The sequence below is a fragment of the Neopsephotus bourkii genome, unplaced genomic scaffold (assembly GCF_033783945.1).
Source record: "Neopsephotus bourkii isolate Nb327-2 ecotype Australia unplaced genomic scaffold, CSIRO-AGI_Nbou_v1 NB_1765, whole genome shotgun sequence".
Lineage (NCBI taxonomy): Eukaryota > Metazoa > Chordata > Aves > Psittaciformes > Psittacidae > Neopsephotus > Neopsephotus bourkii.
In genome coordinates, this window is record NW_026902239.1 from 3,292,842 (window position 1) to 3,307,746 (window position 14,905).

Consider the following 14,905-nt stretch of genomic DNA (forward strand, 5'->3'; position numbering starts at 1 on the left):
TTCTCACTTTCTTACACATTTCCTGTATTCATCTATTTCCGTGCATATTCCTTTCCACTACTGCCAGGAGGCAGGAAGAAAGAACATGCCAAAAATCCATTTATGGGCCCCCCATGTTTCAGAGTGTAAATGTTCTAGCAGTTGCAGGTATAATTATAGCTGACAGCAGAGAAAGTTACTATACAAATAAGTCTAGAGATCTCCGCTTTAGAATAAAAGCTTTACACTTGTCATCCAAACTGCTGTAGTTAGCTAACTAAAAAAGAAGAGTTTCCTTGATTAGCCTTTGAACATGTTTTTGGGTTCGGATGCAAAAACATATGATCTCCAGCCTCCTTAGAAGCTCACAGCCTCTTCATTATATACTGGGTGTCTAGAGGCTGCTGTAAAGGTGACTTTCAACAGTTTTTTCCCCTTTTTCCTGGTGGTTAGTAGAAGAACTGGGGAATAGGATATTCTCCAGCTTCTCCTTGAGAACTTACAGATTCCACATTACCTGAGGAACTTCCCACACAGCATAAGTATGGGCAGGAAAAAGCTTCAAATTTTGGACAGTGATGTCATTTTCAACATTTAAGTTAACTAGGTGACTACTAGACGACATTGCTTCATCTGATCTTCTATTTACTCAGTGTGATTTGGCTGGTCAAACAATCATCATAGCAAAAGCAAGTCTATAGCAGCTACAAGAAAGCAACGGAATGAAGTGCCATTCCCCATGCAAAAGACTGAATTGTTAAATGCTGGCATAGAGATCACTCTGGAAAATATTACTAAGAGGAGAAGCTGGTCCCTACTCACCTCTTCTGGGCACTCACCTGACATTTCACTACTGTCACTAATACTTCAGAAACCCAACAGGTATCTCTGCCACATCAAGGTTAATGCCATGCTAGACAAAGCCACTCCTTTCACTAATACATTTTTGTTACTGCGAAGTCTGCTGATTTGGAGAAGGCCTTGATAAACCGTTCCACTACCTGAAAAGCATACAGAAACTTGAAGCCAACATTTAGTTCTGCCTAATATTTCAAATTCCAGCAGGTTTATCTGTACAAAACAGACTGTGCAGGATTGAACATCCCTTGCAGACTTCTCTCCATTCGTATCTCCTGTCAAACATAATCATACCACATGTTCCTACATAAATAATAAATGAGAAAAAGAAAACAAAGCAATTTTGGGGTGCATCTTTCATAGTTAACAGCAACAGATACACCTTCAGAGCAAAAGAGACTACATTCAGATCATTTAGTATGGGAGCCCCATTAGCAGATGTAAAGAGCTCATCCCATCAATTCACACCCTTGAAAGCACTCTGGGTTATTTAATCATTTTGTGAGACAAAGTATTTATTAGAGAATGACAAAACTTCAACAATTTTTGTTACAAAGCCCTTTTATTTCCCATTTATTAGAAATGCGTTTTGAAATTCTTATTCACAAAGTCAGAACTAGAATCATAATATTAAATGTCTTATGATAACAGTAGGGTTACTAAGAAGAGAGACAACAAAGGGGAGTAAACAGAAATTCACATGACCAAACTGCCCATCCACACCTGCAGCACCAAGCTGGTTTGTCACCTAAAAATAATTGGCTTCCAAGAAGCTAATAGCTCACCAGAGCTGTGAAACTGAACTTCAGAAAAATGAAAGATTATGAGGTACGAGAGAGCAGCATCCATTCTCCCAGCAGACCTTTGTGAAATAATACCTAAATGACCATAAAAGTACCTCTATTTTACCTCTCAATTTCAAGATGATTTTCACTGCCTAAGAGAACAAAATGAGACAGTGTGCAATTTTGTGTAGCAGAACGGCTTCGACATTTTGACACAAGTGCACGGCTGGAATAGAGAGGCTGCCAAGTTGCAACTGCAATTGCACACTGCTTCTTTTAACAAGTTAGATTTCCACATAAAAAATAAATGTTTTAACATATTCCACTGTAGTGATTTTGATCAGTAATTCAGAAAATAGCTGCAAAGGGCAGCACATAAATGTCCTCTAAACCAGAAATAACATAAACTATTCCAAACAAATGTACATTTGAGCAAAGGTAGCTCACTGTTTAAACGAGGTTATGTTTTATGTTTGACAGAACTACCATAAAATTAACTTTTCTTTCAGAAACGAAAACACGACAATACTGCAAAGGAGCTGATCTGGGTGTTTGGCTTTTACTCAGTTTCTTCTTCCAGGTTTATTAATAAATTAATAAAAGCCAGGAACAGAAACAGATAAGTCACCTTCAACAACAACAAAAAACCCAAAACAGTAACTATTCTACCTTTAAAAACAAAAACAAAACCAAAAGAAAAACCAGAAACAGGGTAAATGAAGACTACCATTCCTGTTATATGACCCAAATGAAAGCAGCAGAACAGCTGCCAGAGGAACTTGGCTCTGATTAAGTAAATGGAGGAGAATATTGTTTACTTCAGTTTACATACCCATCATAAAAGCAAAGATGCACCCAGAAAGCCAAATGCAGTGACTCCATGACTCCAGTTTTGTGACTGCTCTCATTTGTTCCAAGCCCTCAATGCAGATGCCTGAAGCAAAATTCGCTCTTCCCCCACCACATTCCCACAGTATCCATTGTGTTAGGCACCAGAGTTTTTCAGTCAGTGGACAAAAACAGATAATTATTTCCTGTGATTGTCAGCATAGGTTTCAGCTCAGGGCCCAGACTTGTGATTGCTGGTAAAGCTCAAGGGAGCTGGTGAGGCTGGGGGCAGAAGACAGAGAAGAGTGGCAGCTGTTGGAAGAGGCAGCCCTACTACCTACTATCAACTTAAAACAACTATCAGGTAACAGCAGGTTGTTATGGATCTGGAAGAAGAAATTATTAAAGAAAAACCCACAAAGAGGTAAGGTCTTAGCACTGAATCGGGTGCAAGACCCTTATCATGACTCATGTTTCACCTTCACTCTAGCATCACATCATCTATGCCAAGGACACTGCACTTGCCAGCACACTACCTAGGTCAGAACAGCACCTGTGGGACACATACTTTGCAAAGTAAGCACTTTTAACCCTTACCACTGCTTTCCCATGAACAGTGCTCTCTTCACAGCCCTGAACAGCTAGGAATTGTTCACTCTGCCAGCTTGAACCAGAGCTGAGTCATTTCTGTGGAAGGCTACTCCCTACCAACCATCTGCATGAATTTTCCAAACTTCCCCTGCCATCAGCATAGCTTTATTTTAATTGAAGTCATACAATATTATTCTGCTAATACAGCAATGCAGCTGTATAAAATAAACCAGCACCACAACAACAAAACAGCCTGAACAAAGAATTTGCACTAATTATCCAATGTGTTTGCTTTGGTGAGCCCTGGAATATAATCTAATATTCAAAAGCTTACCAAGACAAAATGGTATTGCCATACATATAACTGGTTAAACAGTACAAATAATAGAGCAATACAGAAATGATCAGCCACCTTCCCAGGAGCCTGAATGCAGAAGGAAGAATGCAATGGGAAAAACATAGATATAAAAGGTAGGCTTGGATCTGCTGTGCAGCAACAAGTAACAGCCAATAAATAGTAACAGAAGTCTTTTACAACAGCTTGACTCACGGCATATATTGATAACAATCGCTGACGATCACTGATGCCTCTCCAAAACTTAAGCAGTCTTTGCAGACCAGTTGAGATGAAAGTTTCCAATCACCTCCAGTAAGGAGGGAAAAAACAAGACAGCAGTACCTGGCAACCCACCTAAACCACAGGCTTTCTTCTGTGCCACAAGACTCCCTCTTAAGTTCTTGGAAAAAGAAGCCAGTGTCAGCAGTCCATCTTCAGTGTGCAGTACACAAACTCAGGCTGGTGTGACCCAGCACAGACCCACCCACCTGATTCCCCTGCCTTCCAAAAGCCACTGACTCCAGACAACCCCTCCTCGAAAAGGGAGCCTGGCCAATAGGTTTCCATGTGTAAGCACCTACATACCAATATGGAGCTCAAGGACTAAGTGGTTGCAGGAAATATTTATGCTCTGATGGGGCTTAAAGAGAACAAGCTGTAAGCAGCCCAGCTCTCCTTGGCATGCTTACCCCATGTGCAATGTCACTAGTTCTATTAGGTGAGAAGTCATATTAAGTGATCACCTTGCCTAGAAAAAATAAGGTAATTTGGAGCTGATAAACCCCAGTTCACTTGGGAATTCAGAGAACAGGTCTCCTGGAGGCCTGAGTAGATGCTAATCTCCACACACTTCACTTATACTGACTTCAGGCTTGGCCTCCAAGGCAGCCTTCAGAAAAAAAACCAAAAAAGCCTAGCAACTACATAGCAGTGGGAAGATGCCATGGAAAACATGAAGACTCAACTCATACCTGTCACATTAGCACCTTCTAACTTACTACACAGTCAGAACTAGCGCCTGATTATGAAATCACCAATTAGCATGTGACAGAAAGTCATCGAATCACAGCATCATAGAATGGTTAGGGTCGGAAAGGACCTTAAAATCATCTAGTACCTATGGTACCTACGCCCCTGACGTGAGCAGGGACACCTCCCACTAGACTAGGTTGCTCAAGGCACTGGCCTTTGAACACTGCCAGGGATGAAGTAAGTCAGTTACCCGTGGCTCTTATTCAACCACTCATTTGCAGCTCCATCATCATCTCACCAAACTAAGTCAGAAAGTCAAGACTGGAACTGTACAAACTAAAGAGGATAGGTACTCACATGTGCACAGTAGTTTCGCTTACACAGCCATCTGTGCTCCAAGCTGGACCAACTGCCTACACCACTTAAACCCATCATAAGAATTCACATGTTCTTGTGGAATTCATTATAGTCTCTACAGTCACTACGCCACATAAACCCACCATAAGAATTCACATGTTCTTGTGGAAGTCACTATAATCTGCACAGTTACCTTGCCAACTTCTTTCCATTTAATACCTGTTGTCCAAACACAGAGAAAACTCAAATCACCAGTTTCAGCTTTTGCTTAGTGTGTACAGACCCTATCTGCATAGGAGAAATCTTGCGCTGGTTTGTGATGCAATACCCTCATTCCAACTGAAAATATCAGCAGTTCACCAAACCAATGAGAACAGGTCTGAGCCTCTACCTGTATCAGCACCAGTACAACTAATGCCAATGCACTCCTGATACTCCCATGTGAATTCTGAGTTGTCTTAACCAGGTCAGGCAACAATTGGTCCTTCATGCCACAAGTAATCATGCCTGGGTCAGAAAGACTTTTCACACTCTTCAGCATAGGGTGGATTTTTCTGGTGGCCTTTGTCATGGTGAATGCAGAGATCAGTGACTGTCTCAAGACTGGCGGGCATCTACATGTTTTGAACAGTGACTGTTGCTTTGTCTGCACATGAATCATCCTTACAGAAAAGCATTTCACCATTAACTTCTCTCACTGTAGCCTTCCAATAGCTTTTAATACCTTGAAACATTACAGAAAAGTAACTCTGGTGCCTTGAGAAACAGACAGCCTAATACTAAAGCAGACTCTAATGCACCTGCCCTAGCAAGATTTTAGTGGGAAATTGTCCTGGGTTCAGCAGTAGCAGTCATTTTTCTCCTTCTTAGTAGCTGGTGCAGCGTTGTGTTTTGACTTGAGGCCTGGGAATAGAGCTGATAACACCGAGGTTTTCAGTTGCTGTTTAGTGATGTTTACCCTGACCAAGGACTTTGTGAGTCTCATGCTCTGCCAGGGAGGAGGGGAGGCCGGGAGGAAGCAGAGACAGGACACCTGACCCAAACTGACCAAAGAGGTATTCCATACCACAGCACGTCATGCCCAGGAGGTAACTGGGAGTTACCCAGAAGGACATGGGGCCTCTTTTTGGGGTCCAACTCGTTTTGACGGGTGGTATTGTATTCTCTTCCCTTGTTATTTTCTCTTATCATTACTATTATTGGTGGCAGCAGCAGTGATTTGTGTTATACCTTAGTTACTAAACTGTTCTTATCTCAACCTGTGGGAGTTACATTCTTTTGATTCTCCCCCCCATCCCTCCGGGAAGGGGGGGGGAGGGGGGGGAAGGAAAGAAAGAGGGAAGAAGGGGGGGAGTGAGTAAACAAGCTGTCTGGATGGGTTTAAACCATGACAGTTCTTTTTGGCGCCCAACGTGGGGCACGAGGGGTTGAGATAACGACAGATCTGACCATCACAATGCTGATTTATTGGATCTCAGAGTTGTTCCGCTTGATCTCACAGCTTCAGAATGTTGTAACTTACTTAGAGCCGGTATTTGCTGTGTTAGTGTTTATCAAGTGTGGGGCTTGGGCTAAGGTTCCTGTTTCACTGTACTTTATGGCAATGGCTTGTAATACGGGCAGGCTCCAGCAGCAGGACGGGACAGACGTGGCCGTGGACTGATCCCTGGCCGTCCGGCTGCTCCTCACCATCCTGGCCCTCACCCTCGCCTCCGTCTGCGTGAGGCCGCGGGGAGCAGAGGGGGAGCGGGCCTGGGAGCCGGCGGCTGCTGAAGCAGCCTGGGAGAGCGGCCCCGGGGACCAAACGGGAGCGGGGCCCGAGGCCGGCAGGGAGTGGCTGCCGGTGGAGGAGGTCAGGGCGGTCGAGGAGCAGGAGCAGGCGGCGGCTGAGCAGCGGGAGAAGGCGGCAGAGGAGCCGAGCCCCACGGTCAAGCCCCGCCCCGCGGTGGCCGAGAGCATTCCCCGGAAGCCGTCCGCCGAGCCCCAGGAGGACGCAGGAGACCCCGCAGCATTTCCCAGCAAGGCAGAGGAGGAAGATCTGGACTCAGGAAAAGAGAAGCTGGTGGTGGGAGAGCCGGCAAGCACAGCAGCTACACCAGCCCCAGTGACAAGTACAGCAGCATCGCTTGAGAGTTCTGAAGGTTTTGGATGGCCTTTGGGTATCCTTGGGACCTGCCTGCTGATTGTGATGGGGATCAGCATGTTGGCACACACACAGAGTGTGTTTTACCCATGACCATCTTGTCTTATCTCAAAAGTTAAGCAGAGTTGGGTTTGGGTCTTGTCTGGGGTTAGACGACAATATAGGAGGACCAAGAGGTTTTCCCCAAGGCTGGACAGTCATGACTGGCAGGGTGTGTGGGACAGCATGGGCGAGTATCTAGTCCACTGGGCCCCTCCAGTGCTTTGGAAACATTGGAGATGGAAGGCAGCTGTATGGAGTCCCCAGCAACAAGCTGCAGAAACTGCTGAAGGGGAGGGTGAATTATTTTGCACCTGGTGGGCCCATGACACTTCAGGCCAACAGAACAGAGATGCAACATCGAGATGGACTCATGATCAAGGGGTGGACTTAGCAATGGACACTATTGCCCAGGTTATTCACAAGTGTGAACACTGCACACAGCCTCTCCAGCTCTGAAAGACTGTTACAAGAGATGGAGCCTGACACCATGGACCAGATGGACTCAGCAGCTTTATAGGGACTGGTCCATACATTAAGATAAGAGTTCACTGAGGTAAGAGTGATGGTAGATTGAAAATATGGTATCTGAGAGTGACGTGAATGGTATGGAATAAGGGATGGATACTGTCCACAGAGACAGGACACCTCACCCAAACTAGCCAAAGTGGTGTTCCATACCACAGCACGTCATGCCCAGGGAGGTAACTGGGAGTTACCCAGAAGGGCACAGGCTCTCAGCGGGTGGTATCGTATTCTCTTCCCTTGTTGTTTTCCCTTATCATTACTATTATTGGTGGTAGCAGCAGCGATTTATTTTATACCTTAGTTACTGGACTGTTCTTACTTCAACCTGTGGGAGTTACATTCTCTTGATTCTCCTCCCCACCCCTCCACGAGTGGGGAAGGGGGGGTCGGGGGGGAAGAAAAGAAAGAGGGAGGACAGGTGGGGGAGTGAGTGAACGAACTGTGTGTCTGGGTTTAAACCACGACAGAAATACTAACTCATGCTGGGAATAAAGAGATAACCATGGCAAGCAGTAGATGGCCCAATACCAAACACAGATGTAAACACCACAGGCTGGATTTGCCCAGATTGAGAGCCAGCTAGCCACAAGACCCAGCACAAAAGCACAAGTAGGGAAGAGCAAAAGAGAAAAGGTTGAATCAAGTGATACCATCATCCATTCTAGTTTCACGTCTAGGTATGCTTGAACTATTAATCTATCCTCTCCAAGTTTCAGTATGACAGTATTTTTATTTTCCATGCTTAAAGGCTGAAGGAGCTGTAAGGAACTCAGTAGGAATCCGGAGATGCAGTAACCCTAGCTGCAGTACTTAGCATCTCTGCAAGACAGCAGCTCTGGCATGTGGAGCTGTCGGTTCCAAAAGACACCTCCCTCATGATGCTGTGCTGGCTCCCAGCCCTGCCCATGTGCCATCTTTGGCGTCTGTGCAGTGCACAGGGACCTCAACTGTACGCTGCTCCCAAAACGGGTATCAGTACCACAGAAATGGAAACTGGGAGTGCCGGGAACACTCAACAGCCGGGTTCTGATTGAAGCTACCTCCAAGACAGGAACAACAGCAATATCCCTCTCAAGCCTAGGAAGGAAGGCTGACAGACTCTACCACTGCAGGAGAAACACAGACAGAGGTTAAAGTAAATGCTCTCAAGATAAATGTCACTAAGTCTACTGGGAAATGCCACTACTCCACTTAAAATCTCACAAGCTTTCATATGGAATTACCCACTCTGGTGACTAGGTTACTGCTTCAAAAGGCCTCTCCAACATTATCTGAATTTCCACCAAAACTGTTTAAAGAAAGCTCATGCTCCACTTATGCTGTTGTAATTTAGACACCTTGGAGATTAGCTGGAGTATTTTAGCCTGACCTGGATGCAAGGTTTATCTCTATTTTTTTCCCCTCACATACACTGCAGGAAGAAAAGCAGAGGGAAATGGACATCTGCCACTCATCACGGTACTTTAATATCAAAGCATGTCTCAATATGCAAGGCTGTAAGCGAGGCTGACAAAAACTTACAAATATTTCCAAGGACTAGAAATTGTTCTGTCACTACTTGTTAGATCATTGGGAGGAAAATATGGGATGAGTACAGGCAAAGTAAAGCAATCAGTTCAAAAGCTATGTTTCTTCATATAAGACCTAACAAACGTCAAGCCTAACCCTTATTCATGCAAGCACTACACTTGAGCAAATGACTAATCACATGAACAAAGAATCCTGTCAGGGCACCCATAACCATACTGATAGCAAATAACTGACAAAAAAAAAAACCAACAAACGTGTGTACTTGCTTGCATGAAAGGACAGAATTTACTGTATCCAGTAATACCACAGCCATGATTCAATTTGCAAAGACTTGCAGTACATAAATTACATTTGCTACAAAAGCATGTAATTGCATAGTTTTAAAAATCCTAAAACTAACGTGGAAGTCCTTTCAAACCCAATTTGCATTGATAGAGACGGTGAAATCCACATTCAACCGATTTCTGCAGTTAGAAGAACTCAATGGAATTATGAAGCAAAATGGCTTCTCTTCAGAAAATTAATAGGTATTAAATTTTGTACTCACTGCAACAGAACAGAAACTAAATTTTCCAGGTGGTCTCACTGATATCAATAGGACTCCCTCAAGCTAAGCAATAAGAAGGTGCCAGTACTGAACATCACTAGAGTGCCAAACTGGAACTGATTGCTATATGCAGCAGGGAACATTTGATAGCAAATATTAATCCATGCCTAAATACTACAGCAATTTGTGCTCTAAAAATACATTTTTAAATACTGCACTGAGAAATTTTTTGACCTTCTTTAACAATCCCACCTCCACAATAGCATCTTTTTCTTTTTAGTAAATCTTAATTGTTGGCCAGTCACAGTTTTCAACACATTAGTGACTGTTGCACTGACTGATTTTCTTCTTCACACACTTGTCCCACATTAGCATTTTCATTTGAAAGTAACCCAGTTTTACAGATCTGTGAAGCCCAGGTGACAAGTGTGCAAAAGCACTGCTGGCCATTTTACACCCAGCTAACTACAGATAAGTTGAGAGTGGGCACTGCTCGTGCAACCTCTCAGCTGCCGCGCCAGGAATTCCACTCCCGGGAAACTGCGCCCCAGTGAGACCTGCAGCAACCACCTCCGCTGGCTCCCCCACCGCCTTTTTTCCCCCAGAGACCCTCATGCCCAGGAGTCCTGTACAAATCTGACCTCTGGCCACTCCACCTGACAACCTACCAATTCGCCAGCTTTGCCATGTCTGCAGTTTAAGGGCTCACTTCTGCTGGAGGGAAAAAAGTATAGTCTTAAAACAGGGGGCAGTGCACTGTAGGCCAGTGATTCAGAGATAGCTGTGCCATATTTTTTAGTTTAACTTAGCTGGCTCTAATGAACCCCATGTTTAAGGGGAAAAGCACAGATAAGGGGAGCCAGCTCCTCCTTTTCACTCATCTTACAGCACCAAAGCTGGATATACTAGAGATACAAGGACAAGGGGTGAAGCAAGATGCTAAGACAGCAACCATCAAGAAGAGGAAGAAGACTGGGGTCTCCTGGACACAATGAGGCCAAAAATGGAACTAAGGCAAAGAAAATGGATGGAAGAAAGAATATTAGGGTCAGAAACAACTATAAGTGGAAACCAGTGCAAGGAGTTTATACAATAAATAAATAAAACAGTTGTAGCCAACTGTTAAAAGTGCCCAGCCTCAGCAAGGCAGAAGCAGAAAAGGAATTTGCTACTCAGAGTCCCTCAGATCTGAAGTAAGCCTTTTGGATTTTTCTCTTCTGCTGCTCAGAGTAAAGTATCACAAAATGTCTTGCCTTCTTACACTCACTTATGCCTGCAGATGAAGATAACCTACTATTGCCACTGGGAACGCTGGTAATCCACAACACTGGAGTCAGAGGCAAGTGCTCAATTCCATGAAGCTGCTGGTATAATTTTAGATGATGACAGGTCGGATTTTCCAGTTTGGTTATAAAAAGTAAACCAGAAAATTAGCTAGAAGACTGAAAATTTATTAAGAGCATCATTCAGCTGTTCTGAAGACAGCAGTTCTAAGAAATGAGGCTGTCTGTGACACTGCATTTTAGTTTCCCTCTGCCCTGTGATACTGTTAAACTAGCCCACATACCTCCCCCTCCATGAGCTGTCCCTCATTCTTTGGTCAAGAAAGATTAATCTATCATATACATAATTCCTGTTTGGTCTGATGGTAAGATAGGAAACAAAGACACAGCTATAGAACGTGAATCCTCCTTGTGAGCATCATAACAATAGCTCCAGTGCAAGACAGAGGTAAGCTGCCACATCTAGTCAATGGTTATGCTCTCCACCTTCCCGATTCCCATGTGGGAGTCTAGGAATGTTCAGTTGCAGTCTGAGCTCAGAACATTCAAACATTAAAACACCTCCAAAAACACAGCATAAGCAGACGCCCTCTTGGGGCAGGGGAGAAATCAGCTCACATTTCTCAATCATCATGCCAAAACATGACTGACACTTGGAGGGAAAACTGTGCGGGGACTGAAACTAAATTTGTCTAAATGTAAAAGGGAACATCTTTCCACGGTAAACCTGTGCTGTAACAGCAGCTCCATATTACATGGCACCCCTAATCAGAGCTGCGCGGAGAAGCCCAAAGGAAATGAAAAATTCTGTTTCATTACGGCAAATGGATAAGCGCAGAAACAATACCCAGACCACATAATGAACTGTGAAGACTTCAAAAAATTATCTGAACCACCATCCCTTCCCTGAGTGAAGCAGGGTCCTGATGGGACTGCATAATTAGCCTGTCTTACTGAAACCATGATGCAAAGCCAAGGTTTGAACAGACAGTCTTAATTTTGCAATTATTAGATCTGCTGCTTTCATCTCTGCGTACTTCTGTCTTGTCACATTCATGAAAGAAAACAGGCTATGTTATTATGATCATCTACCACTTTTCCAGGATGGAGCAGGAGAGTGGTAACATTACACACATGCAAATTACTCTAGAATAACATATAGTGACGATGCAGAAGAGTGAGCCCAGAGATGAGGGACCCACGGGACCAGCAATTCTGGGCAGCCCAAGCCACAGCATGGAGCTTAACGGTCCAAAAGCAGCAGTAGAGAAGTTCCCTGTGCCCAGCACACCTAATCCACAACCTAGAGAGGCTCCTGCAAATAGGACTGACTGCATACAGCATAACTCTATTAACCTCACAACTCACTGCAGCAGGCACCTCCTCCATAAACTGCTTGGTGACCAAGTAACCAACCATAAGTGAACAGACTCTTACAAACCTCTCGAGTCTAGTAATAGGATACTTGCCCCCGAGGCCCTGGCTTTACTACATAGCTTCATTTCAGATTCATCGGTTTTGAAGACTTGGGGGAATCCATTATCATTATCTAATCTTTTCCTTGCACACAAGAGCCAGATCCCCAGCTCTGCAGCACGACAGCAGCAGTTTCTCTTTTCATCTCCTGAACCGAAATTGTTGAAATCTTTGAACTTACCAGTGAGAAAACAATTTACTAAACTTCCAGCTCAGGATAATCTGATGGGCAGTAATCCATGCAAAAAATAAAGCTAGCAACCACATCCACTCCTCCAGCCTTTATGATTATCTAAATGAAAGATGTGACTAGATGCAATGATCCTGTCACAGCAAAGATGAGGTGTGCTGACCAGGCACTTCCAGCAAATGCTGAAGCCAGAGTTGTACCTCTCTTGTGAGAGGAGCAGGCAAGGGGGGGGGAATCTGACAAGAGCCAAGGATGTTCCTGACCACTGAAGTCATACGGAAGCAGAAAGACAGAATAAAGGAGCATCCCATGTTAGCTCTTCAAAAGGCAGCCTCAACTCCTGAGGAAGCTGGCCAGCAGAGAGGAAGGATGCATAAGGCACCTGGGACACACAGCTTGACAGCTGAAGACTGATAGCCTGTCCAGCGAGCAAGCTGGACCGCTACCAGCGTTCACTGGCACCACCTCCAGTGGCATCTGCGCAAGAAACACCAACCACCGCGCTGTCCCCAGGGGAACAGTCGCACCATAAACACACCTCTGCTTTCACTTGTGCTTGAGCAAAGAAATTTGGAAACACTGTTTCTCCCCACCTCAAAAACTAAACAAAAGCCAAGTGTCTGTGTGAGACACCACCTGCAAGTGGATGTCGCACATATTACATCACCAGACTGAAGTCATAACAAAAATGCTCTAGAAATTCCCTAACTCTGGCTAGCTGTTATTTTTTTCCCTTGCTCACTCACTTGGAGCAAATAGTTAAAAAATAAAAAAAACCCTCAACAATCAACCAGAAAAGGAAATTCTAAGCATTCTCCACGATTCTCTGGAGTAATACTCATGTAAAAGCAGTCTGGCAAAGCCTTTGCAAGCTAAAGTGATTCGTAATTAATTGTTAATATTTCTAAGGAAAAGTTTCCATGAAATAATACACGGGAATCAAGACATTTTGAAACACAAAGCGAGATTCTTGGGACTACCTTTCGCTGACAGCAGCCACGCAAAACAACCGCCACAAAGTATAAAACCAGTTGTAGCCACCCTCCCACTTTCTCCAAAGCTCCGGATGTAAAATGCTGAAAACCAACCTGAGAGACGGAAAAAGTCAAGAGTAGGGACTCTGCACCTGGGTTTGTAAACCTAGCAGCTGACCGAAGATTTGGGGGATGTGGCAGGGGGGTCGGGGGGAGGCTCTGGCTTAGCAATAAAATTCTCGCCTACCTTTACTTTTAGCCCTAAATGCCATTTTGCAAGAATGCCTTCAAACACGGACAGCAATGCAAGTTTCTGCGAGAAACATCTTACCAAAATTACTCCGAACCCAAAACCAGCCGGCCGATCAAAGCATAAAATGGTTGGTAAAAAAGTGCCGAACCCAACCGCTGTAAAACGGCAAAACCGGACTCAAGAATAGGACTCCATTTTTACTCATGCTGAAATACAGTCGGGATTTTGCCCCCGAGCACCGAGTTAGCCGAGGCGCTGCGGGGGATGCGCTCCGGCCCCCGGCAGCGCACCCTGGGCCGCCCCCCGCCTGCCCGCAGCTACGGCTGCCGGGCTCTGCCGGGCGGGCAGCCTCCCGCTTCCAGCACCGCCGCCGCGGAGACACCCGCCCTCCGGCGGGTCAGCGGGCGGGGACGCCCCAACGAGCAGCCCCCCGCCCCGCCGCGCACTTCGAGGACATCCCGGCAGCAGCCGCAGCGCCGCAGGGCCCCGAGCGGCGCCTGCCTGTCCCGTCTCCCCCCCTCAGGCCCCGCCACAGCTTCCCCCTGCATATGCCCTCGCGTCCCCGCTCTCCTGGTACCCGGCCGCCGACTGCGCCACGGCGGGCCCCGGGAGGCCGCGGGGCCCGGGCCGCCGCTCACCGGTCTTGACGTCTCCGGGCGCCGCGCCGCCTGCGGCCGCCGGGCCGCCCGCTCCGCCGCCCGCCCCGCTGCCGCCGCCCGCCGCCGCCGCTCCAGCTCCGCCGCCAGCCGTGCCACCGCTGCCTGCTGCCGCCGCGGCTCCACCGCCCGCCGCCGCCCCGTTCTCCTGCTCGTCGCCGCTGCTGTTGGCGCGCTTGTTCTTCTTGCCCTTGCCGCCCTTCTGGTTCGGCATCGCGGGCCCGGCCGCCGCCGCGGCGACGCGGGCGGCGGCGGCTGCGGAAAGCGCCGCCGCCGCTACCTCCGGCTCATGGCGGGGCCGTCGCGGCCGCGCTGCGCTGCGCCGCGCCCGCGGTGGGCGGCAGGGCCCGGGGGGCCGGGACGGGGAGGGCGAAAGGCGTGTCCCGCTCGGCCTGCCGCCGCCGCCCCGCTTCCTCCCGGAGCAGGCGCGGGCGCTGGCGGCGGCGGGAAGCGGAGCGCGCTGGGGAGGGCTGGGGCTGAGGCTGAGCCAGGCGGGGGGAGCGGGAGGGGCTTATCGGGAGGGGGAAAGCCCCGCTCCCGCCGGCACACGGGGGGAGTCGCCGCCGGTAGCAAGGGGCG

General features: G+C 46.8%; 1 protein-coding gene across 1 annotated transcript in view; it reads right to left on the reverse strand.

Annotated features, from left to right (window-relative positions):
* HECA (hdc homolog, cell cycle regulator) overlaps positions 1-14,643 on the reverse strand; it is a 28,238-nt gene extending 13,595 nt beyond the window's left edge. The window contains exon 1 of the mRNA XM_061378352.1: positions 14,309-14,643. Within this exon, the coding sequence (XP_061234336.1) occupies positions 14,309-14,540 (232 nt within the window). The 5' untranslated portion in view covers positions 14,541-14,643. The remainder of the gene's footprint in view (positions 1-14,308) is intronic.
* Positions 14,644-14,905: the final 262 nt, after the last annotated feature.